We start from the raw sequence: 27,164 nt of genomic DNA on the forward strand, positions 1-27,164 counted from the left end.
TCTCAGTATGGTTGTTGTGGTCCGAATCCGAGTGCGTTCGCTTCTGTCACACCGGCCCAAACAAATCGCACGACTTGTGCAGGTGTGAAAAATACCGGTTTAGCAAACGACATTATCGCATTAACGTAATATTGCTATGGTTAATATTAGCTTTACTGACAGTTTTAGAAAGATCAGCCTGTCACTTCCTCATTCTTCCCGTGGAATGTTTTTCTTCATTGGACTGGGCTTTGTTTACCACATTTCTCAGGTTTCAGTCAGAATGGATTAATATGATCTTTTTATAAACATCTCTAGGCTTTGACTCCCACAGAGATTGACTTATTTTCAGTATTTTGAGACAGTGTTAAGTTTGTCATTGTCTGGAGCTGTGGGAGAGGATAACGCTGCTACTGTCGCTAACACCTGCCTGCTGGTCTGGGAGCAGCTATAATGGGACTTCATTCAGTATTTTACTCGTCTCCCACACACACACACAGCCCATCTGCCACCGATTCACGACAGGCCTTGAGCAGTCGACGGCCTCCTGTGGGTTACTTGTGACTTATCTAATACTTGAACAGGGGCTAATTATACATCTTCATTCTTTCAGTCTCCCTCTTTCTCATTTTTCTCCGTCTCTTCCAGTAGCATTTACATAATGTGTGTGTAGCATCTTTATTAGTGAAGTCGAGGAGTTTGCTGACATGGTGTGTATAGCACTGTAGGAGGTGTTCAGTCTTCTCCCCTAATCGTTTCTCCAGTGCTCATTGATGCAGGCTTAACTTTACAAAACATTTCTAACTGATATGTACTTCCTCCGCTGAGATGAACTCTGCCCACGAGGCGTAACCTCACTGTTCAGTTCCAGTTTCAGAAATCTAAGCTCCTGTGCTCGACTGCTGAAGCAGAACTCCAGCCATGTTGTATCCGTTTGTATCAGTTCCAGCTCCTGGATAAACAGGAAGCTGCAGGAATTACAGAGCTCTGTGGAGGAGAACATGATGGCTATGAAGTATGACAGGCGAAAGCCCAGAGCCTCAGCTAAACTTGAACACGTTAACCCTCGTGCGATCGGACTCAGCAGAGTAGCCGTGCTAATGACCTGTGCTGGTCTTTCAGTGTCCTGCTGTGGCTAATTAAAGCATATCTGAAAACATGGTGCCATCAGAGTGAGATGCCACTGGTGGAGTTTGAACGCAGATGACACAGCGAGGGTTTGCCTGCATTCACGTTTAGAGAAGTGCTGTATCGGGAGCGATCACTGTTGGAAGTAAAGTTTGTCTTCCGTTTCCAGATGTGCTGAGGACGCGGTTGTGTTAGTGGGTTATTTTCAAACAATTTTTGATCGTTACTTTTGGAATAGAGTTATGGTTTTGGTTAAATATGCAAACTCTAAATTATTCACAGGTTTTATTTGTTTTATACAGCCGCAGAACTGCACTCGATCCAAAGCTCATCAAGTTTTGTGTGTCCACTGTCCCTTATTGAGATTTGTTGCTCTGAAACTCCTTGCTTTTCCATTTCTCAAGAAACCGATTTTCTTGTTTTGAAGATAGTCGCTCTCTTGCATCAGTTTCCCAGCTGTTTCCATTATTTTCTCACTGTTTTTTTCTTATACTCAGTCCTGTTGGCCACAGCCAGATATTGGACTACTGCAAATACCTTTTTAAAACACACCTGTTCAGTGATTCCCACTGATATGACACTACACAGTTATCTCTCTGTCATACTATCATTTCTATTATTACTAACTTTATTGTTGTCATTATATTTTTAATGGATAAATATTAATAATGTTACACTGTGTTTATATTATATTGATTTGTTTATTTTACGGGACGGTGCTGTGGTGCAGCAGGTAGTGTCGCAGTCACACAGCTCTGTGACTGTCTGTGGTGTGTTCTCTCTGTGTCTGCGTGGGTTTCCTCCGTGTGATTGTCTGTGAGGAGTGTGGTGTGTTCTCTCTGTGTCTGCATGGGTTTCCTCTGGGTGACTGTCTGTGAGGAGTGTGGTGTGTTCTCCCTGTGTCTGCGTGGGTTTCCTCCGGGTGAGTGTCTGTGAGGAGTGTGGTGTGTTCTCCCTGTGTCTGCGTGGGTTTCCTCCGGGTGACTGTCTGTGAGGAGTGTGGTGTGTTCTCTCTGTGTCTGCATGGGTTTCCTCTGGGTGACTGTCTGTGAGGAGTGTGGTGTGTTCTCTCTGTGTCTGCATGGGTTTCCTCTGGGTGACTGTCTGTGAGGAGTGTGGTGTGTTCTCCCTGTGTCTGCGTGGGTTTCCTCCGGGTGAGTGTCTGTGAGGAGTGTGGTGTGTTCTCCCTGTGTCTGCGTGGGTTTCCTCCGGGTGACTGTCTGTGAGGAGTGTGGTGTGTTCTCCCTGTGTCTGCGTGGGTTTCCTCCGGGTGACTGTCTGTGAGGAGTGTGGTGTGTTCTCCCTGTGTCTGTGTGGGTTTCCTCCGGGTGACTGTCTGTGAGGAGTGTGGTGTGTTCTCCCTGTGTCTGTGTGGGTTTCCTCTGGGTGAATGTCTGTGAGGAGTGTGGTGTGTTCTCCCTGTGTCTGCGTGGGTTTCCTCCGGGTGAATGTCTGTGAGGAGTGTGGTGTGTTCTCCCTGTGTCTGCATGGGTTTCCTCCGGGCGTGCTGGTTTCCTCCTTCAGTCCACACTGGTAGGTGAATTTGCCACTCAAAGTGTTTGTAGGTGTGAGTGTGTGTCGCTCTGAGAAGGACTGGCCAGGTTGTAGACCCACCTTGCGTCCAGTGATTCCGGGTAGAGTCTGGACTCACCGTGACCACGAAGTGGATAAACGCTTACAGACAATGAATGATTAAATTAAAGTTTATTTTACATGTAGATATCCCTTATTAAAAGCTTCAGTCTTAAGGATATTTAATGTGATTAATCGCAGTAAATTGTGTAATTAACGAGTTATTTTTAAAGCACTTTTAAACAGTTCATCCACTGAATGACTCTCCTCTTTGGCAAAGCCATGAATCCCCAGTGTATTGCAGCAGCGTTTATGATGACCACACTGCAGAGAGGCGACGAAGGGAAGTGGGAGTACGTATCTGTGGGAGATTTCTGAGCTCAGGACTGCAGCAGCTCTGTTTGTCGGCAGCAGGCTGTTTGTCATTATACCAGGGGCGGTGCATCATAAAACGTGCTTCTAAAAACGGCTCATGTGAATTTCTGATGTGCCGTGTGGAGTTGTACTTGGCCTGTGTGTGTGTTTGTGCAGTGCAGTGCTGTGCGTAATTCTGGGGTAGGAGCTGTGTGTTTTGTCCAGTGTGTGACAGAGGAGTGTATTTCTGTAGCGTATCATTACCCTCCGACTGGCTGGTGTGTTATTACGAAGCGAGTGCTGAGGAGAGGCAGACAGGCCGAACATGCAGCTGCGCCATGTGACTCACTCTCTCCCAGAACACACACACATCGTACGCTCGAACCACGGTGAACCCACACGCACACAAACAGCTCCTAGAATACTTTTATTACACTGGATTGTACAGACTTTCAGTCATTATGTAATGCATCTTCTGGCACCTAAAAGTCTGACTCCACATGAGCCTCTGGGTCAGAGAACAAACACTGTGGGTTTCTAGATAGGTTATGTATTTTTGAAATGGTGACGCTGATGTTCATATCGCTCACAGCCACCCCGCGATGACTAAGCCTCTGCGGTCATTAATGGTTTTTATGTAAATGAAGATTTGCTTTCACAGTGCCAAAAACAGGAGGCACTTCCTGGAGGAGAATATCCAAGTCACCCAGGTGTTTCTGACATGAGCCACAGACTTGCCTCTTACCTCTGTCTTTTTCTATCTCTCTTTTTCTCTACATCCCCAAAGAAGCCCTGTCGCTTCCATGTGGCTTGTTGGTATTTGATGTGGCTTCTGCTAAAGGACACACACACACACACACACACACACACAGGCCTGCATGTTTTGGCAGGTTCGCACCACTTTGCTAGCCCGCTTGCTTAGCTAATCAGATTACACCTGCCAACCTTGCGTAAAGGCAGGGGAACAGGGGAGTGCTGATGTATTGTTGTCCTCAAAATGCCACGATGCAAAGCTTATTTGTGCTGTCTTTTATTTGGACTGTTTTGTTTCTCCTTTATTCTGTAAAGTCAGATCCAGTCCAAAACATTTGCGCATTGATATCTGTGGGTTTCATGTTCCTAATCTTTCCCGTGTCCCCGTGCTGTGACTCTTACCTCTAAGTCACTAGTAGCAGTGCATGAACATTAATACGTAAGCCGTTCTCATTGCAAATGAGTGCATTTTCTTGAGCCAGCAATGATCTTTTCACATGCATACGTGGTTTTGCTTGCGTTTACCACTATTTCCTCACAAGCATTTCCTCTTGCAGTGTGGTTTTCCCCGTTAACACTTTAATTTGGATCTGACTCCATAGCGCTCACTAACTGCTTTTGTTGTGTCAGCTAGCGCGTATCGACTAGCATTGTGCTGAGTGCTGGGCAGAGAGAGGGAGAGCCATCCCACCAACTCAAAGAGAAACTTATGTATTCACTACAAAACCAAGCCTTTATTCTCTTTCTCTTCTCTGATTCGCTGAATATCTCTTCATTGATTGTCCCGGGTTCTAAGGAGAATAATGAGCAGTCGACTGACCACAGAGCTATGAAGGTAGCTTTGCTGTTGTGTTGAGATACATATTGAGGATGTGACACTTATAACATCGCAGTGCTCTTCACTCCCTACTCTCAGCTCTTAATATTCCAGCTGTTCAAGGGGTTTGAACCAGTGGCTGTTCAGTCCACAGCCCTCTTCACTAACATTAAGGCCGTAGTGGCCAAATTCCAGGCTGTAATTGATGTATTTATTGAACGTAAGAGCTCAGACACTGAAGTTATCTGGTGGAAATGTCATGTGTCATTTTTATGTAGTGGTGGTATCATCATTAACAGTTTATTTTGAATACTGAATGCGTCAGGGACCTCTGTGTGTTTGTGTTTCTCTAAACTGCTAAGCTTTTGCTGAGGCACTCAGGAAACACACTGCAGTGCTTAAAATCCCAGTGTATTTTCATCTTCCTTTGCATTAATGCGTTTCTCACTCTCTGACTTCAGCACATTGTGACTCTGCTCTCTGCGTCTCTGTGACAGAAGCAGTCAGTAGTGGACTGTGTGTTTGTGCTTTAGGGGATTTCCCCCCCAACACACATACTTCTTACACAAATTCCTCTGGGGCCATGTCAGCACAAGCAAACAGATCCGTATCACCTGTCCCATCACATGCAGTGAAGCTCATCTCAGCAGTGTTGGTTTCTCAGGTTTGTAGGACCTGTTAAGGGCAAACAGTCAAAAGTATTTACTGAAAGGATTGACTGAAGTAAGCCTTAAATTAGCTGGGACCTGCATGAATGTTAACTGGAATAATCAATACACATTTATAATAATAAATAATAATTATAATAATACATTGCTTCTATATTGTGGTTTTTAAAGAAACCAAAGGACCTGTAAAAGCATGTTACAAAAAAATTCAGAATCCAGATAATGGCACTTGAAGTCGTTGGTAACTGACGAGTGAACAGTACTGAACAGCGTGGCTAAAGATATCCTCCCTAAGCCAACTTTTTAAAAAACAATAAGGACAGTAGACTGCTAGCAGCTGAACATCAGCAATGAAAACTGGCTCCCTCAGTCGACAATAGCAGCCAAGCAGCTATGATAAAAACAAGCTCCAGTAGTTTCACATTAGCAATAGCTAGCAGCAGTGATAGCATGCTGCTAGTTTCCAAACAGCAGCAGCAATGAAAACCGGCAGCAGTCCAAGCTAGTAGCACTGTTGACGGCAGGCTGCCAAATGCACATCAGCGATAAAAACAAAGAGTGGGATGAGATATTTGGGCTCGTCAAGTGTTTCAAATCGTGTCTTCCAACAATCCAAACAAAACACAAAACAGGTGGAGTGTCCATAGTTGCGTGTGTGTGTCACACTGTGAAGGACTGGCGCCCCCTCCAGGGTGTGTTCCCGCCTTGCGTCCAGTGATTCCGGGTAGGCTCCGGACCCACCGCGACCCTGAACTGGATAAGTGCTTACAGACAATGAATGAAAGTGTTTCAAACACATATTTGAGGACGGCAGAGCAGAATGATTAGCTAGTGCTGGACTGTATTGGGCTAAATTATCTACACATTTACAGCTTTGGTAATAAATATATAATATCTTTGTGATACTATTCCAAGTAACTTTACTCCCTATTTCTACAAATGCATATGTTTATGTATCGTCTTAAGCAGGTATACACAGGAAAGCCGTCTGTTCTGGGCTTCAGGCCGCAGTTCCCATATAACACACACCTATCTCCTTGTGTCTCGTTGAACGTCCACCATGAGTGACCAAAGTAATCTCAGTGAAATGTGAGTATTCAGTGGCTCAGAGGCAGCTCTTAACCTTTGACCTTATATCTTGCTCCTTTCCCTTTGAAGTACTAAGTCATGGATATGGTTTTCACCGGTCATTACTAACTGGTGTGGTCCCATCTTCCATTGACCTCCTTTCAAACATGTCATCATTGTAGTTAATGACTGGACATCAGGTTTCTAACTCAACATTCAGTCTGTCCATTGTTTACTATGAGTCCGATGCTAAACCCGTACATTCAGAGAACCCAGCTAAATGTAGACTTGTTATTTAGCCTAGTTTACACACAGCCTGGGAAAGGAAGCACCAATTATTAGGCATTAGACATCACAGGCAGCACAGAAGATTCTTCTCCAAGCACATAATTAATGTGACAGAAGACTCAGCTGTTGTCTGGTCTTGGAAGTCACCGGTCTAAGAGAGTAAAAAGGATGTGAAGATTTCCTCGTCCGCTGCACTGTCTCTCTGCCCCTCGGCTCTAAGACGATCCCCCTTTGTTTACTGAAAAAAGGATGAGGAGGAAAGAAGGATGGAGAAAAGCAGCCGCTTGCGTTCCCCTCTGTGAGATGTCGCTGTGAATATGAATGAGCTCTTCCCAGCAACAGAGCACTTTTGGATCTACATAAACAATCTGTTCGCATGCGCCAATTGTATTAGTGTCTGAAATATCTGTGACTGGGGCTGAGGATTCAGTACTGATCCCAGACGTTTGAAATCCACTCTGGGTACATTTGGGAAAGCATTACTCCACGTTCTGAACTTCTGCTGTAGTTATTGGGTCCAGTAATCTTTTGTCCTACATGCTCTGTATTCTGTAAAGCACTGTTAGATTTCTAGTGTGTTCTGTTTGTGGCAGCTCTGCCATTTTTGTCCACACTTGCTTGCAAACAAATATTTAAGCGCACACATAAATGAGTAGCTTGGTCTGTACCCTTACCCTGCCTTTGAACAGTTTTTTTTCTTAGCTGATCCACAAGCCCTTTCCCTGTAGCTGCTGAATTAGCATTGCTTTTGAAGTGTGTCTGTGACTGGGAAGGGCCACAGGACGTGCTGCTCCCTCTGAAACCCACTCTGAAGGAAGCCTCCGCTGGGAGATAAAAAGCAGGGTGAAAAGTTTATGCCTATGGTATTTTTTAAAGTTTTTTGAGCTCTGATACTTCTCCATATGAACATCCTAAAGGCAGTAGGGATTAGATGCATTGAACTTTTCCTTTTGCCTTAAAGGGAGTGTATTCTCGCACTTTTCTACAAGGGAACACAGTTGCTTTGGTCAAAAAACACAAGCATCAAGCCCCATGGCAGTATTCTCCCCCTGTCTAACAGCACTGTTCAGAATGGCTGTTCCTTTAAAGGCTAAGCAGCAGCTCTATGAAAGTGTCAAACAAATAAATACAGTGGTTGAGTTCCTAATTTATTGATTTATACGATCCTTATTGATCGTCAGAAAACATGTTATTTCTTACTAATTGAAGGAATAAGGTTTAAAAGACCGTTGGTCCCCCCCCCCATGGTGTTGGGAAACTCTAATAGGCGTCTTGCCTGTGACGTAGATGGTGGACAACAACTCTAGAAGCTGCACTTAATTTAATGCAGAATGAGGAAAAGGTGTGTTGTTTTTGGCTGCAATCATTCAATGTACAGTGGGACATCTGTGAACAAACGACCCAAAGATCCCAAAATATCCAGATAATGGACTACATTTGTCCACTTTAAACGGGCACTTTGGAAAGGACCATCCGCTCACTCCGTTATCTGTAGCTCATTTCACTGGCGCTTTTCCAACAATATGGGCATGTAAGGACACCAACGAAAGGTGTTCAAGAGCCTCTGTAACATGGAGGTAAACAGGGTAAGGACACTCACTTCGCCTGTTTTAGTTGGTGTTAGTTAACGTTAGCTTGACTCGCTAAACTCGGTGCTCAGATTATACTCGGCTACGTAGCTGCATTACGGAGGTTTATAGTGTCGGATGAATTCGAGTTCGACTTCGATCACATTTACAAGAATAACGGTACCTCTACATTTGAGTTTAGCTTATTGCTAGGCTATTGTCATGAATAATGTTGGTTATTTAGCTAGATACTTTCATAACAGTCAGTCATAACGGTGTTTTACCGCGGCGTTGTTCAGCTGTTGTCCACCAGTGACGTCACGGTCGCGTTCGAGAATTTCCGTAGAGAGCTCGGGTTTTTCCCGTCAATTTAATAAAATTGTCAGTTTTAAAGCAAATTAAGCTGCTATTTTAATTTTAATTGATACTTATATCTGTCAGTCACTACAATAATGTGGAATATTCATGGGGGTCCATTAAGTGGTGCTTAGCCTTTAAATGATAATGAGCCGCTTGCTGTTCACCCCGACTCCAGTGCATAGCAATGAGGAGCCAGGAGCACAAGCTTTGGTTTTTAGCCGTTTTCACTCAGTTCTCTTTCTCAGTTCTTTTTCTTCCCCTCTTTTTGTATTTAGCACTATAACTACTCTGCTCTTGTCTGTTTTGTTCTGTTTAACCTCGTCTTTGTGCTCTCACACAAACTTGGGTCCAGCAAACGTCAAATTTAAACTTGAAACTGACTGGGTTGTCTTGTTTCACAGTTTATGGGTTAATATAAAAAAAGGAACCAAGGGGAACCGCTGGAACAACACAGGACGCCACCGGAATGAAGAAATTCACATGAATTCGTAGGAGAGTGAAGGCACAGGTCACCATCTGTTGATGATAGAGAGGTACCACATTAAAATGTGAATTAGCAAGTCATGTCTAAACTGTATTCACGTTAAAAGGATGTGGCAGGCTGCCGTTAATACGGTTTTATGGCTGTAGGTCTGTATGGCCACACTGCTCTGTGTTGGACCAGTATGACTGACTATACTGCTGTAGCATCAAGTAACACTTAAGCTACTTAATGACCAGCTGGGGATTAAACTAGAAGTCCTGAGTTCATGGGGGTCCGGTGCTAGTGGAGACAATTAGCTACACACCATAATGAGTTATATTTTTGGTGTGTGTGTGTGTATATATATATATAGTGTGACCAGACGTCTTCTTTTACCCGGACATGTCCTCTTTTTTAGACTTAAAAAAATGTCCGGGCGGAATTTCACAAATGTCCGTTGTTTTTCTAGAGCTTACATAGAACTTCGAGAAGTTTCGTTCACAAACTAGTCCCGCCCTCCCCTACTCCGATTGGTTCGCTTGGGTGAGAAGGGGGCGTGGTGAAGTAGCCTATAATCCTCTGATTGGACGGTCTGACTGTAGAGCTGCCGCTATTGGTCGATAACCTTCTCTGTACATATTTAATTGGTCAGTCTGCACCTCAGTAGTCGTCCACCCACTGGACGACTCTTTGGAATTTAAATCTGACAATGCACATAAAATGTGCCATGACACATTTGGCTGGCTGTATATTTTGGGGGCGCTCCAGTACAGCATTTGGGTGGAAAACACTGTTTATAGCAGTAAATCCATCAAAAGGACAATGTTTTTGGAATATATGGCCAATTTATGCGCGCATCTCAAGTACGCCCAGTGCTAGAAGAGCGTAAAAATGTTCACTGAATGCAGAGGCAGTAAATAAAGGCTGATAGTAACCCAGCAGGCTTCCTCTGTCTCACTTGCTCTTATCAGCCTGAAGGCAGGCCTTGAAGGAAGCCAAAGCCTGTTGGCAGATTGTTAATCAATGGAGATTTTGCACCGCTTATGTTTTTTTCTGGCTCTTTTATGTTATGGCAGTGCCTTTTATGTAATGTAATATATAATTTATTGCACCCTGCGCTGCCCACAGTTTGCGTTGTAGATTTACTGCTTTTGTCTTTTAGGGGAATGGTCATGAGGTTGTTCTTTGGAGTGGATGTAATTTACCGTTTGTTTGTCTTTGCAGTACCAGGCTTACTGTTATAACGTTTAAACACATTGTATTCTGCCCCTTTTCCACAATGCTTTGGTCAAAATACCCCAAGGATCCAACCCCACAGCAGGGTTCTCCCTCTGCCTCAGCGGCCCTGTTCAGAGCGGCCAGTTCCTTTGCATGACAATGAACCACTCACTGTTCGCACCGACTTGAGCAGTGAGGAGCGAGCAGCAGAAGCTCTAGATTTTACCTGTTTTTGCTCGGTTCTCTTTTATATTCTGTTTTCATTTTCTCCGTTTTTACTCAGTGCTCTTATTTCTCGGTGCTCATTGTGGTGTTGTGTTTCCCCTCGTTTAACCTTGCTTATTTTAGCTCTCACATAAATGTGGCTCCAGCGCTGTGATTGGAGAAACTGAGACAAGTGGGCGGGATGTAAAATCAGCACTAAATCATAACTCATTTCAGAACAGACTGTGTGGTTCCAGTGTGTGCAGTGCCTTTGATTTCATGTCTTTCTATGAGCACCCGAATCCTTTGTATTGTGCTGCGGATATCCCCGATCATTTTCAGCCCAGTCCTTTGAGTTGTTTGATCTCACATCTCTCAGTTGGATGATGTCCCTTGCTACAGACGCGTGTTGGCAGCACCTGCTCTACCTGTCGGCCTCATACAGCTCGTGCTGATGTTGTAATCTGAGGAAGGGGCTGCCTCCGGGCTCTCTGAGACTGGCATGTGGACTATGGGAGCTATGTGCCCTCTGAAGGAAAAGCAGCAGCCAGTAAATGAGTGGTGCTGAGTGAGTCACTGAAGGGATTAGGACGTAGGTTTTGCTCTCGTGAAGTTGTGTGTGGAGATAACGGTAGGATTTTCCACCTGTTTACCTGCTGTTCATTAGCAGGCCAGATGCCACTTCCCTTAAGAGTGTGAGTAATGCACAGTAGGATCAGTGTACAGTAAGTAAATGTGGACACAACATCAACTAACCCCCAACTAACACCTGCTCAGCGTCAAGTCTCCACTGTAGACTCTGACTACTTAAGAATGAGTAGAAGTATTTTCAGGGTAGAAGGATAGTAATTACGGTTGGGAATGGGCATAACTGTCATTATCACGGATAGCATTCTCATATCCCATAATACGTTTAGGAAAACATCCGAATATCTGAATGAATGAAGGTTCAAGGTTTGGGGGGTGTCACTGCCTGTGAGGAGTGTGCTGTGTTCTCCTTGTGTCTGCATGGGTTTCCTCTTAGTGCTCCAGTTTCCTTCTGCCGTCTAACCACACATAGTAGTATGTGGATTGGTGGTGTGCGGCCATTTATACAAGCTACACAGACATGCTTTAAATGATATGGGATGCTGTGAAGTAGCTGCACATGAGCTTAAGGTCATACTGCGTCAGCAACAATGCGTACCATAGCGGTTGGCGCAGAGAAGCTCTTCTTTTGAATCCTGTTGTACCTTCCAGTGTATTTTGGGATGAGTTGGAGTGCTGTATGCGATCCAGAACTCATCCAAGGGCAGTGCCTGACCTCACTGATCCTCCTCCTCTCCAGAGCACAGCAAAATCTCAACATCTGGTCTGAAGCCTTCAGAGAAGTTGTAGAAACAGTTACTGCAGCTGACGTCTGAGAGTACACTTATTAAAGCCTGATGCCTGTGTTGTATAAATGTGCTACCTGGTGCTGGGCGATGTGAGCGCACATCAATATCACGATTAAATTGTACATTTTACCACGATTACGATTAACGAACAATTATTTTGTTGTTGTGTTTGTGACCCTCTCAGTTCAGTGACGAGGCCTGTGCTGTTTTATGATCCAGTGTTAAAGCTGGGATAGTTTCTCTAATGTCACTGGGAACTTGGTCCTCTCTTGTTTTCTGAGCACTGTTTATATTCGGTGTGTGGTTGTGCTTTGGCTTTTCTTAAGAGTTTACATTCGACTTCTTTTTGTTCAGCGTCGTCTTAAAGTCAAAACACAGCACATCCACATCTCAGACGCTGTGTGTTTGTTTGGTACGAGCCGCTGGAGTCGCTCGGTCGGACTCTGTGTGTAGGTTCTCCTCCATGTGGCAGATAGGGGGCAGAATCCCGTGACTACAGCTTGGTAGCGTGGTTTTAAAGGGACAGTACATGAACACACAGTGGAGACATAACAGAATAAAAATAATCGATAAAGACAAGATAATGTTGATTCTAAATGTGTATTTTGATTTATTTTAGATTAATTGCCCAGCCTTGTGTCTTACTATAAGAGAGAAGGGTAATATTTTATTATCATTATTATACTAAGACCCCCCCACCTCGCTCTCTGTGTCTGTCTGAGGCTCAGGTGTATCTCTGGGTTCTGCCTCAGCTGTCTGCTCCCTGGTGGCCCTCTGTCCTGAGGAGACAGCTGCTGACGCTGTTGAGATAACCTCCTTGGCCCTCTCTCCTGGACACCGCTGCCTTTTCCTCATCCTTCTGACTTATCCCCCGTCCCTCTATCAGTCTGTCAGCAGCTGCTGGTCAAGGGTCCTGACTCCTTCATTACACCTTCATAGCTCCTTACAGCTTTACCCTCCTTAGGGAAAGATCATATGAACGGTAGGCAACGATCCTCCTCCCCCAGTACGGGGTGATCTTCATGTGTGTGAAAGATGAGGTTCATTTCTTTATGGCACTGCGGCATCTGAACACAGAACACATCACAGGAACCCCGTGGCAGTCCACGTCAGTTCAGTCAGCTGACAGAACTATTCTGGCATTCCTCATGGTGCTATAAATTCTTTCCTGAGCGGTTGAGCAGAGTCCGTGCGGTTTACAGAGCAGGGCTTGGCTGTGTATAAACTCACTGTCTGCTTTATTGGAAACCTTTATAAAGTGGGTCCACTTATTTAGCCTGTCGAAATAAAACTCAAGGTTTGAATATTCATTGAATTTAATGCCTAAATACACACTGAGATGTAGAAAAGGTCCTCCTCTGCAGCAACTCCAAATCCATTTAAGGCCCGGAGTGATATGATGTTCTCTCACATAATGGAGAAGGAAATATATAATCTCTGTGAACACACACTGGTTTTGAACTAATGATCTTTGATCCCAAGCATCAGTTACCTCCTGTCTTTCACTCTAGCCACTTTACCATTCTGAAAGTCAGAGGAGCTCTGTGAGCCTCTTTCTGTTGACCATCACACAGCCCCAAGATTAAAACCCTCTGGTTACATTATTGTGAGTTTTAGAAGAGTGTGCTTGATGTTTATAAGTGGCCTCTTGTGAGTTTGGAACGCTTAACATTGTCTTGGAGCTGGTTTTCTCTATGATATATCTGTGGTGGTGTTGCTGTTGTAGCTGGGGTTAGGATCGAGGAACTCTCAGTGTGTAGTATGTCCACTGTGGCTGGTTTAGTGCCAGTGTGAGCAAAGGTAGATGATGAAACCTTTATGAGGGTATCAGAAAAGTTTGATTCAAAAATATTTCACGATACTGTTTTCTGAATTGATCAATCTCGATTTTTATCGCGATACTAAAATTGGACATCCTTCTAAAAATATAGACGGAATACACCAAATGTACATCACTATACAACATATATTTGCACATATAGTTGTCACATTACTCAAATTTCAACGGGAACAATAACATTTTACATTTTATCTTACCACACAGTGTCACAGTCACACAGCTTCAGGGGCCTGGAGATTGTGGGTTTGAGTCCTGCTCCAGGTGACTGTTTGTGAGGAGTGTGGTGTGTTCTCCCTGCGTCTGCGTGGGTTTCCTCCGGGTGACTGTTTGTGAGGAGTGTGGTGTGTTCTCCCTGTGTCTGTGTGGGTTTCCTCCGGGTGACTGTTTGTGATGAGTTGGTGTGTTCTCTCTGTGTCTGTGTGGGTTTCCTCCGGGTGACTGTCTGTGAGGAGTGTGGTGTGTTCTCCCTGTGTCTGCGTGGGTTTCCTCCGGGTGACTGTCTGTGAGGAGTGTGGTGTGTTCTCCCTGTGTCTGCGTGGGTTTCCTCCGGGTGACTGTCTGTGAGGAGTGTGGTGTGTTTTCTCTGTGTCTGCGTGGGTTTCCTCCGGGTGACTGTCTGTGAGGAGTGTGGTGTGTTCTCCCTGTGTCTGTGTGGGTTTCCTCCGGGTGACTGTTTGTGATGAGTTGGTGTGTTCTCTCTGTGTCTGCGTGGGTTTCCTCCGGGTGACTGTCTGTGAGGAGTGTGGTGTGTTCTCTCTGTGTCTGCGTGGGTTTCCATATAAAAGTATTGATATCTTTTGTCTTGTGTTTATGAAAACATTCTTAAGTCATTACCACCTCTGATTAAAGAAGCAGAAAGAGTAAAACGATAGATTAAGAAGAGTTTCAAATAATATATAAATAAATAAACACTCTCAAATGCTGAACTATAATCATAAGGCACTTAACCCATTACAGGCTTAGAGCAGTGCTTGTAACAGTGGGAAAGCTAGAATGTTTTCAGTTTCACACGTTCATTCATTCACTGCTTTATCCTCTTATTGAGTTCAGGGATGTGGTGGGTCCGGAGCCTACTCAGGTGAGAATTACACCCTCGGGAGATTTCATTTAAGAGAAGCAGCCTGATCTATGGCATCGGTGCTAGTTAAAAATTCACAATCTGATGCAGTTAAGAAGACACTTCTATCCCTTTCATCATCATAGCACAAACACCAAGGCTACAGCCCCTTTACACCTGCTGGAGTGAGCGCGGGTTTCTAACAGTGACTGCTGGGTGTTTATTTGTTTAGGCAGCAGTCTACTTACAGTCTCTGTTTATAAACTGCTGTTGTGAAGCTTTGTTGTGTGTTCGGCCGTGTTTTTAACAGTCAAAGGGACTTCTGTACATAGACATCAACACTTCAGATGCATCACCGTACTCTTAGACAACCCTGTTTTGTGTGTGGAAAATTAGTGATGTCACACAGTGATCTAAAGATAAACCTGGCCGCAGTTGATGTAAATACTCCACAAACATAACGTCATGTCAGTTATAAGCGTGCTGCCCCTAGGAGATGATTAGCCGAGCCGTTTTTCATGCCTCTTGTCCTGCTAACCTACTGACTGATGGGTACGGCCGTGCTTACGGTTATCAGCTTTGATAATGAAACCCTGGGGAGATATCTCATGTTAGTGATTTGCATGTAGAGTGGAGACAGCATATGAAAGGGCCTCTATGTAGCAGCTGGCTGTGTTTAGGAAATGGCGCAAATGTTTTTTTAATTTTATTTATTTATTTATTTATTTATTTTAATGAGCAGGCTTCTGAGAATGGGACATTTAGGCGTAGTACACACACGTGGGGATATTTATCTAAAAACACCTACTTTCCTTCTTCCTTTTCTAAATACATCCACAAAAACTGTCGGTCTGTCTCTGTCTGTCTGTTTCTGTTTCGGTCTGTGTCTGTCGGTCTGTCTCTGTCTTTCTGTTTCTGTTTCGGTCTGTGTCTGTCTGTTTCTGTTTCGGTCTGTCTGTCTGTTTCTATTTCGGTCTGTGTCTGTCGGTCTGTCTCTGTCTTTCTGTTTCTGTTTCGGTCTGTGTCTGTCTGTTTCTGTTTCGGTCTGTCTCTGTCTGTCTGTTTCGGTCTGTGTCTGTCTGTTTCTGTTTCGGTCTGTGTCTGTCTGTTTCTATTTCGGTCTGTCTGTCTGTTTCTTTTTCGGTCTGTGTCTGTCGGTCTGTCTCTGTCTTTCTGTTTCTGTTTCGGTCTGTGTCTGTCTGTTTCTGTTTCGGTCTGTCTCTGTCTTTCTGTTTCGGTCTGTGTCTGTCGGTTTGTCTCTGTCTTTCTGTTTCGGTTTGGTCTGTCTGTCTTTCTGTTTCTGTCTGTCTCTGTTGGTCTGTGTCTGTCGGTCGGTTTCTGTCGGTCTGTGTCTGTCTCTATGTTGGTCTCTGTTTCTTTGTCTGTGTCTCTGTCTGTCTCTGTTTCGGTCTGTCTCTGTCTGTTTCTGTCGGTCTGTGTATGTCTCTGTTTCTTTGTCTGACTGTCTTTCTCTCTCTGTCTGTCTCTGTCATGAAAACATTAAAAGCACACTAGTCCACCCTTCTGTCTGCGATGAAGCAACTCACACAACGACAAAAGCCTTGTCCTCATTAAGAGAAAACTCTCTCCTGATCGCTTTGCACCAACAGTTTTGTTTTCAAAGTTGTCCGAACTAGCGCTCTGACCCGGACGCGTCCACAACCTGTGGCACTGGTGGCAGTGACTTTCATGAGAGTGCTGGGTGTAGCAGGGACATCAGTCCCCTCTGTTCATTATAGTGTAAAGTAGTTGTACTGTCCTGGACTGGAACACGTTCTGTTAATGATGTTAAAACCAGGGCTATTTTGGCTGCATTCGCCCTTTGCACAAAATTGCTGCATGTAAACAAAGGTGATGATGTCATTCACACTGACTTCAAAGAAAGGAGAAGAACACACTCGCTGTTGATGTTATGACCCAAAAACTCACTTTTTCCTTATCTACGAAAGGAGTTTTCCAAAGGTCGGTGTCACTGAACTAAAAGTCCATTTGCATGCGGATGAAAAGACAAATACAGAAAAGATATAAAGTATAATTATCTCTGTGACCAAGGCGTTATTTACACTGTGTTGGGGTTGTTTCTGTTCTGACATCTCTTTTTCTGATCCTATTTCCAGTTGGTCATTTTTTGTTTCTTTTTCTTGGTCGCTCTGGTCACACAGGCAGTCAGACAGAGCTGTAGACTATTAGCAATCAGACAGACAGGCCACTACTGCAGCTGTTTCTACTATAACACAGTGTGACAGGCCTCCCCTCTCCAACCGTGCTCACTGTGACAGGTTACTAATCACCACAGCCACTGCCCCACGAAGACCACAGCCAATCACAGTCCCCTGCTATGAAGCTCCCTATCAGGTGATGCTCACACCAGCTCTTGACCCGTCAGACAGTGGGTTTGCTGAGATCATTTGGAGTGGGCTCTATCACAACTGTTTTGTCCAGAATTAACTACCACTGATAAAACAACATGCACCATAGAGCGTTTTGGTACAGTTTAATCTGTTTAATTCTAAATTATAATTTAAATATTTAATCTAATGCGTACAGTTCAGCTGTTTTACACAGTACGACAAAAACGCTTTACACACCTCTTCTAATTAGTGTATTGCATTTTTAAGGTGCTCTCGTTGTTGAAATGACCCCCACAGTACATCCAGGGAAAAACAGGGTCAGTTACTATAACTTGTCCTCTATATTTCATGTGTTTTAAGTGGGCAATAATAGATACAAAAGCACAGCCACACCTCATATAGCCTCATTATATTATATTACAATATTTGTACAGTTGAGAGACAGGCTGTGTTAACAGTTCGAGGCGTATGAACTTGTTTTACATGACTTTTTATGTGGGGAGTTGGGAGACTGGGAGAAAACAACTATTTGACCTTCACGGTTTCGTCTTGTGGTGTTGTAAACGTGTGTAAAAGGTTCCATCTTATATTACTAATTAATCCCTGAACGGCCAAATTAAAGATAACTATATGCCTCAACCAAATCATTAACAACGGTTAAGCTTTGACTTATTTTTTTAGTCTTAAAAACAGTATATTTCATTACACTATTATATTCTGCTAATACTTCCCTGTTTAAAGGCTAAGCACCACTTAATGGACCTCCATGAATATTCCACATTATTGTAGTTACTGACAGATATAAGTATGAATTAAAATGAAAATAGCAGCTTAATTTGCTTTAAAACTGACAATTTTATTAAATTGACGGAAAAACCCGAGCTCTCTACGGAAATTCTCGAACGCGACCGTGACGTCACTGGTGGACAACAGCCGAACAACGCCGCGGTAAAACACTGTTATGACTGACTGTTATGACAGTATCTAGCTAAATAACCAACATTATTCATGACAATAGCCTAGCAATAAGCTAAACTCAAATGTAGAGGTACCGTTATTCTTGTAAATGTGATCGAAGTCGAACTCGAATTCATCCGACACTATAAACCTCCGTAATGCAGCTACGTAGCCGAGTATAATCTGAGACACCGAGTTTAGCGAGTCAAGCTAACGTTAACTAACACCAACTAAAACAGGCGAAGTGAGTGTCCTTACCCTGTTTACCTCCATGTTACAGAGGCTCTTGAACACCTTTCGTTGGTGTCCTTACATGCCCATATTGTTGGAAAAGCGCCAGTGAAATGAGCTACAGATAACGGAGTGAGCGGAGGGTCCTTTCCAAAGTGTCCGTTTAAAGTGGACAAATTTAGTCCATTTTCTGGATATTTTGGGATCTTTGGGATAGTTTGGGATCCCGAGATCCCATACTCCACAATAACAGATGAAATTAAATGGGTCAAAAGATCCCAATTGCATTCCCTATTTATCAAAAGCAAATAATTTGCCACAAGCATGTATCCTCCAGTTTGCAGCATGTGCCAGATGGGTCTGATTAAAATTGATCTGCATTGTGTGAGCATGGTAAAGATGCTGCGAAGCCAACCAACTCACACAGCTATGGTGACAACACCGTGATTGAACTGTGTTTGAGTAGATAATTAATTGTAAGTAAAAGCCTGGCAATCCCCCTGTTTGTGTAGATCATGGGAGTCAGTTAAAGAGACCCTGGGGCCTGTTTGGATTATGCAAAGCAGTGTGCAACATAAAGCTAGTCATTCAGGCTCTTCTGGCAAATACCTGTCCTATGTCTTAACAGCTCTGCTTTACTGGCGACTAACTGCTGTACTTCCTTCGTGATGGCTTACTGATATCTATTGCTCTCAGCGTGGGTTAATGAGTAGCTTTGTGAAGAATGTCTGATCAAAGAGAGCAGTAGCTTCAGTAGAGCGCTGACATACTTTCTCAGATCATTTAAAGACCTGTCATTAAAGTGATGTCTTACATCATTTCAAACGCATAGCCCTTGTTCTACCACACTCCACCTGAATAGACATGGTCTCGCTGTTGCCAACTCATGCTGAAGCCATTTATACCTGTGTGCAGCAGTTTTCCTGTTTGTCATCATTACCCTGCCATACCGCCGTCGTCCTGTAGGTGAACAGATGCTTTCTCACCTCTGGAATGCTCTGGAACTGGCCTCTGCTCCTGAGAGAGTGTTGATTTTCCAAATATGTAAAAAGCATCCACTTGTATTGAATTATGTGGTTAATTATGTTAAATTTCCCCATAACTCTGAAGCTGTTTACCTTTCAGATAAATGTACATTTTCTCCTTCGCTCTCTTCTCCAGCTCTGGCCTCATGACTGAAAACTCTTAAAAAAAAAAACAGCTGAAATATATAGGAATCTACATTTTTACTGTTTTGATGTTGGATTTGTCGTAATTTAGTAGCAACACATGAGGGGGCGCTGTTAGACTGAACCTCGGTGATTCGGTCGTAGGGACGAGGTCTCGGGCCGTGAGGATATTCAGTATCAGGATAATCAGGAGTGTGATGGTGCTTTTTATGCAGCAGTTCTTTAGAGCTTCACGAGAGGAAATGGATATAAATATTTACTTTATGAATATACACAGGGATAATATGTATATTTCTGTGAAGCACACCCAGGTGCACAAGTTGATGTTATGTACAGGAAAAACGTCATGTCCAGGCTGTTTGTGATTTTAAATGCGTATAGGCCCAAGTTTGCTTTAAGCTCAAAAAAAATAGGCTGAGGAAGTACAATTCTGAGCCAATGTTAGTTAAAAAAAACAAAAACAAAGGGTCTAGGTCCGGTGTTCTAGGCTTTCTCTCTCTGTTCATGGCAAAGAAACAGCACCTGGAATTGTTTTGACAATGAAGAGACCTTTAAACAAAAGTAATACTGACTTATTTTTAATTGTTTCAGATTATTTAATATGTAGCTGATTCTAAAATCAGGAGACCTCCAACTGCATGAAAATAAACCCCGACCGAATGTGCTACAAAAATACCCAACTCGACTTAGTTTCTGTGGTAATTCAAACAGTGAATAAAATATTAGACAATTAATCTTCAGCCACGTACAAACAAGAGTTGTTTTTTTCCCCTCAGACATATCCTTCCACCTTAAAAAAAACACCTTAAATAAACCAGAAAGAAAAACTGCTGTCCAGAATCGTTGACATAATCTTTAATATTTTTGGGTGACTTAACATGTTGGAGAAAAACAAGCATTAAAGCTATATTAAGGATAACAGAGCACTGTCACTAATCAGAAACGATAATTTTATATCTTTGTTTCACGTGCTACGGTGTTAAATCTGTTGTTATGCACCGACATGGGTATTTTGTGTCAATACCTAGGTGGATGCATTAGCCCTTAAACATTTAGAAATTGAAGCTACATCCACTTTAATTAGCATTGCAAACAACAATAATTCTTAGTTTTAGTGTTATAAAAATAAAGTATTTAAAGTCTGATTTAAAGGGGAAATTTTTATTAATTTTTATTTGTTTATTTATTTATTTATTTTTCAAGTAATACTTTGTATTTTTGCTCTTGGGCTCCCCCTCCAGTTGCAGAGTTTAATTCACTTTTACAGTTCCTACACTCCTTGAAAAGTTACATAGTGCAGTTTCTGCTGTGCTTGGCCCAGAGTACAGAGCAGAGGCTCAGAGGCTTTTACAGTTCAGTGAAACATTACAATGATTTTTGTAATTGTAATGTAATTATACTCTCTAGTGTTCCTTTAATGTTTTATTTGGCTCCCCGCACACAACAGTTGCCCAAGTTGCCTGGGTCTGGACTGTGGCCAAGCAGCACATAAACCTTTTCTCTACATTAGCTTATGTTAGGTCTACATTAGCTCAGGCCAGCTGCTTTTGTAGCATGTGAATTTATCTGTTTAAGGATTAAAACTCCCCTGGGGTTCGTGGTAGCAGCCCCCCTTTAACCTGTTGAGTTACAAGACCCAGCGCTGTTGTACTCTATAAAAGCACTCAGGGAAAGTCTCTTGTCCAATCAGGTTACTCGGGTGGAACTGACTGCTGTGTAAGAGTTAATGAATGATATAACAAGGAAACCACTGGTGTTATTAGTCTTATTTCAAGAAGATAACAGATTTGAAGACGTTTTAGAACTGAAAAGTAGCTGAGGGAAGTTGAATTTGCTGCCTGTGTGTTCGAGCTAATGAACTCAAACCAACTCTAAAGCTGCTGAAGAAGTGCCCAGTGAGGAGTGGTTTGGTGTTTTTATTCTCTGTGGATGTGTCCACATTGTTACAGTAGTGAAGGAAAAAAATGATTTCTCCATTCTTTTTTTTAATCTGGCTAATGCTAGCTGCAGTAACCTACAGTTAAACTCCTTGGCACGTAGCTCACATTTGAGATCGGCTCGTTTGCATATTTAATATAGAAGTTAATATAGAAGTGTTTTAATATAGAAGTAATTGTTCATCCATTCATTATCTGTGTAACCCTTATCCAGTTCAGGGTCACGGTGGGTCCAGAGCCTGCCTGGAATCATTGGGCGCAAGGCGGCAATACACCCTGGAGGGGGCGCCAGTCCTTCACAGGGCAACACACACACACACACACATTCACTCACACAATCACACCTACAGACATTTTTGAGTCGCCAATCCACCTACCAACGTGTGTTTTTGCACTGTAGGAGGAAACCGGAGCACCCGGAGGAAACCCACGCAGACACAGAGAGAACACACCACACTCCTCACAGACAGTCACCCGGAGGAAACCCACGCAGACACAGGGAGAACACACCACACTCCTCACAGACAGTCACTCGGAGGAAACGCACACAGACACAGGGAGAACACACCACACTCCTCACAGACAGTCACCCGGAGGAAACCCACACAGACGCAGGGAGAACTCACCACACTCCTCACAGACAGTCACCCGGAGGAAACCCACGCAGACACAGAGAGAACACACCACACTCCTCACAGACAGTCACCCGGAGGAAACCCACGCAGACGCAGGGAGAACAAACCACACTCCTCACAGACAGTCACCCGGAGAAAATCCACGCAGACACAGGGAGAACACACCACACTCCTCACAGACAGTCACCCGGAGGAAACCCACGCAGACGCAGGGAGAACACACAACACTCCTCACAGACAGTCACCCGGAGGAAACCCACGCAGACACGGAGAGAACACACCACAGACGGTCACCCGGAGGAAACCCACGCAGACACAGAGAGAACACACTCCTCACAGACGGTCACCCGGAGGAAACCCACGCAGACACAGAGAGAACACACTCCTCACAGACAGTCACCCGGAGGAAACCCACGCAGACACAGAGAGAACACACCACACTCCTCACAGACAGTCACCCGGAGGAAACCCACGCAGACACAGAGAGAACACACCACACTCCTCACACTAACCTGCTGCACCACTGTGCCGCCTAGAAGTAATTAGCTTTGTTTAAAAGATACATTAAACTTTTACTCTTCACTTTCTTCATATAAAGCACACAAACATTGTTCCAAAGTTATTTTCCACTTTCCTCCTCAGTTTCTTCATTTGGAACACAAAACAACACTGACTTTACACTTAATCCACACATGCATCTGTACTTTATCAAGTCACCAGAAATTCTAACACAAAGGCAGAGGAAACAAACTGTTGAAAAGGGTGTGGCAAATGGAAAAAGAAAAGAAAAAGAAAAGACCTTTCAGTAAAGACCTTCACAGCTCAGAGATTACAGGCCATTGGAGTGTGGAGCTGAACCTGCAGTACAGTGTTTCTTTGACACTAGACTGTGATAGGTCAGACCCTGTACATGTTGCTGCTATTAATAATGTGTCTGGTGGTGGGGCAGTGTTACCATGACAGTCACCATATGACTCAGACAGTGATGAAGTTGGGAGTTGCCCTGAGCGCTGAGCTCTGATAAAGATCACATTCGGTTCAGTGTCCGTGATGAATCCTGTACCTGTACTGCGGCTCGGTGGATCCTTTTAACCCTTTAAACTCTCTTGAGTTTGGTGTTAAATTGTTTTTCTCAGCTGCTTTGTTACTGAAAGACTCGAGCGAATGAAACCTCACATCATAGGAGTTCGACTCATTCAGTTTCTCAGACTCCTCGGGTTGTTACAGCATTTCCTACGATGATGCAGCACGGTCTAAATGTGGATATTCCACAGCTCTGAGGTGGGCGTCACGGGTTTATCATTAGGAAACAAGGCGCAGGCGCTTTTGCCGAGAGAGGGAGAGGCAGGAAGAGTGTGATGTCAGACCGGGAAGCACACGGGAAATGGAGGGAGGAGGGGGAAGAGGGCCACAGGGAGGTGGACTCCCGGCCCTTTTCCTGGCAGTGCCTCTGCTTCTTTCTTTTTCTACTCTTTCTCTTCTGTGGGGTTTCAGTATCAGTAGAGGATGAAGCAGCAGAGGACGACTCCACGGCTAGAACCGTGATATCTCTCACTGGAACTGAGCTGACAACCTCATTAAAGAGTCATTCCTGTTTGTTGGGAACTCTCCAGAGCTGCTGCCAAACATGTACAGTGGATATGGAGGTACGCTTTAAATCCCCAAACGGTCTTGTCACTGAAATCAGAGACTTGTCTGAGGGTTTGGATGAGTTCTAATGAATTATTCTTTACCGTGATGTGATGGTTTTTCTGCTTTTTAGAGCACAAACGTTTGTACAAAGAGTGAACCATGTTCATGTGGATGGTGTTGGGAAACAGCAGTGCTCGTGGTGTTGAGAAGGGTCTGTTGACTTTGTTGGTGGCCTCTGAGTATATGGTGTTGATTGTAACTGTTTAGTTACGATCGTTCGGTGTTTACAGATTGGCGGTCGTGGTGGGGCTCTCGTAGTTTACTACAGAGCTGGACGGACATTGTAAACAAAGGAAGATGTCCGCTGTGCTGTGTTATCTTTTGTCTTTAAGCTCTGTGTATTTCCATGTATTCTTGTAAATGGTTCTTGTCACTAACACTTCAGATTGAGTCGCTATTGTTCAACCACAGCTTTTCTACTCACCGTCAGAGTTCAGAGGACTGGTCAATGGAAGGAGAGAGGGAGGGAGGCCCTCTGCCATTTCCTTTTCTCTACAAGGACACTGAAAGAAGAAAAACACACCTCCCAGAAAGATAACAGGTTAAAAAGCATTTAACTCTTTGCTGGGACATGTTTCTTTGAAAAACGAGGCTTCCTCAATGGCCAAGATGAAGAGTCTTCCAGGAGCCCATGGAGATTGGTGATATCAGAGAAACTGGAAGTGAAACCAGATTAAACTGATGCAGTTATTCATAGCAGAGCACGGTATGTTTGCAGAGCCCTGACTACATGTCATGACAGTGGTTTCATGTTTTTGTCCGTCTAAGCGCAGCTGTTTTCTCTTTTTATTGTGAAAGACTCAGTTGGAGGTTGGAGGACTATGGGCAGATATGTCACGTGCTGCACAACTGCCCCGAACTTCACAGGGCTTCACACAAGGGGGGGAAATAAATGTAAATATTTATCCTTATGAATATACAAAGGCACAGTATGTATTTCTGTGAAGCACACCCAGATGCCCCAGGCTGATGTTATGTAGGAGATAAAAACATATCACATCCAGGCGAATTGTAGGCACTAAATGTGTGTGGCTCAAGTTTGTCACAAGCTCTAACAAAAGAGACTGTGTAAGTATGGTTCTGCACTAGGGATGCACCGATATGAGAATTCTGGGCCAATGCCGATATCCGATACTACACGTACGTATCCGCCGATGTCGATGCTGATGTATATTTATAAAATACAGTCTTCTTCCAGCATTAAATAAATGTTTCAGCAGTTGTTGATGCTATTATATAATTCCCATATAATAGCATCACTGTTCACCACAATATTTCACAGTATTTTACAGAATGTATACGACAGGATATTGATTTTCCTGTGGTTTAATATGTTGGAAAAAAACTATGAATGAGTGCTAAGTCTGGTATTTATGCAATGGTATGAGAATTTTGTTCGAATGGCAGTATCTGACCATGCGTAGGTGGATACATTAGCACTCACAAATTGTAGAAATTTGGACACCTTCATTGGCATTCCAGACATTTACCTCTGTATTCCAGCAACTTCCTGCTCTTAAAGGGACATATTTTAAAAAAGAAAATCCCTTTTTATTGCAGATAAATTTTGGATCTTGACTCCTACCAACCCACAGACTGTTAAACAAGATACACAGTCAGTTATTTGTGGGCTGCCGCAAACCCAAAAACATGCTGCTTTTTACATCAAGTGAGTGGTCCCGCCCCCTTTTCTGAGTCTCTCCAATCACAGCGCTGGACCTGCGTTTACGTGAAAGCGCAAAGACGAGCTTAAACGGAGATATATGAGCACTGAGTGAAGACAGAGTTGCACCTCACTGCTGTGCACTCGGGGTCGGGGTGAACACAGAGCGGCTCGTTATCATTTAAAGGAACAGACGCTGAAACCAGCCGTTATCAACAGGGCCGTTTAGACAAAGGGGGGGTTATTATTTACGCTGTTGTAACCCCTCCATCCCCTCTGGAAATTACCCCCATTAGGCCTGGAATTTGAAACACAGGCGCACACACACACACACACAAACACAAAGACTGTTGAGATCCCCTTTCACTCCAGGAGACTGAGTGTGAGGAGGTGAGGAAAGGGATGCAGCAAAGGAGAGGAGAGCTTTTTTGTTTCTGTTTGTCTGCACTGACTCAGAATGACAGGAAGGATACTCTGAGTGGAGCAGGTTAAGGGGATTCCAGAAAATAACACGGACCAGAGCCAGGAACAACTAAGCCTCTATAATGCTGAAGAAGAAATGAGCCGCTGACTGTAATCTCATGGGCCCCGTCGTTATGAACACCACTTATCGCTGCTGGGAGTAATCTCCTTTATTTCCTTATTGATCGGAACTTGCTACTTTTACAGATTAGACACTGACATCGGTTTGTACTGATGCACAGAGCACAGCGAACGTTTCCCGTCCATTTTAATTCTACAGAAACCGTTAATGATTAAAGTGAGTGATGTTTAACTGAAGCTGTACCTTAAGCTCTAAACTCCTTTTTAAAATGTCTGCTGCCGTACAGGAAGAAATAGAGTACCTGTCCACAGGTGTTTCGCTCTGCACACGAGCTGCTCAAACATGGGCCAGAGTGGTTTTAAATTCCCAGATGAAGCTCAGTCATTGACATTTTTGAATATTGAATTTGAACGTTTGATTTATATCTTTCTGAATAATATTTGTATTATTTTTTCAATTAGATTTACATGAATACGGTAAACTGTGAGGTGGTGAAAAATCAGATTTCTTTTTAATCTGGACTTTTAAAATGGAACATTCCACCTCCTCACAAGGTAAAGTTTATCAAATGACATATAAATATTATTTAAATATAACATTTTAAGAAAATAAAAAAAAATCATTCAGATTCAAGTACCGTGTCACTGATTTAGCTCCATATGCCAAACTGGATGCACTCTCTGGAGGGATGGAGCTCCATCAGACTTTTGGGATGAGTTGGAGTGGTGTTTGAGATCCAGAACTAATCATCCAAGTTAGTACCTGACCTTATTAATGCCCTTGTGGCTAAATACAATAAAATCTTCACAGAAATACAGGGGGTCCTTGACTTACGACGTTGATCCGTCCCTACGTCGCGTCGTAAACCGATTTTCGGTGTAAGTCGGAACATGCGTACATACTGTACGTAAATAACATACTGTAAGCACTTATCCTATCCTCATACCTATCCTCCTCGGTCCCGAGACACGTAACCGTGTATTCTTCCGCCGCGACGCGCCGTGCACACCACACACGAAGTTCACGTTACGTCATTTACGACGCAAAACCACTTAAGTCGAAACAAGGCTTCATACAGTAAATGGGAGATGTGTCGTAACCACGAAACACCGTAACTCGGGACTGACGTTACCCCAGGACCTCCTGTAACTCAACGTCTAGTTCATATTCTTCCCAAAAATCAACTTTTAATGCTCTTCACAAAAATACTGCAAGAGCTGACCACAGGTTTTGGGACCGTTAGTGTTTGTAGCCAAGAGCAACGTGACTTCT

At 43.6% G+C, this 27,164-nt stretch overlaps 1 protein-coding gene across 4 annotated transcripts in view; it reads left to right on the forward strand.

Annotated features, from left to right (window-relative positions):
- Positions 1 to 27,164, forward strand: part of ripor1 (RHO family interacting cell polarization regulator 1) — a 102,704-nt gene that overhangs the window by 32,413 nt on the left and 43,127 nt on the right. The window contains exon 1 of one of the 4 annotated variants that reach the window (XM_066685184.1): positions 23,409 to 23,639. The exons of 2 other annotated variants lie outside the window; for them this stretch is intronic. In XM_066685184.1, the coding sequence (XP_066541281.1) occupies positions 23,621 to 23,639 (19 nt within the window). In that variant the 5' untranslated portion in view covers positions 23,409 to 23,620. Of the gene's footprint in view, positions 1 to 23,408; positions 23,640 to 24,372; positions 24,392 to 27,164 lie in introns of those variants that run through there. One more of the 4 variants, XM_066685187.1, reaches the window with a different exon arrangement.

This window comes from Hoplias malabaricus, chromosome 11 (genome assembly GCF_029633855.1).
Source record: "Hoplias malabaricus isolate fHopMal1 chromosome 11, fHopMal1.hap1, whole genome shotgun sequence".
NCBI classification, from domain to species: Eukaryota; Metazoa; Chordata; class Actinopteri; order Characiformes; family Erythrinidae; genus Hoplias; species Hoplias malabaricus.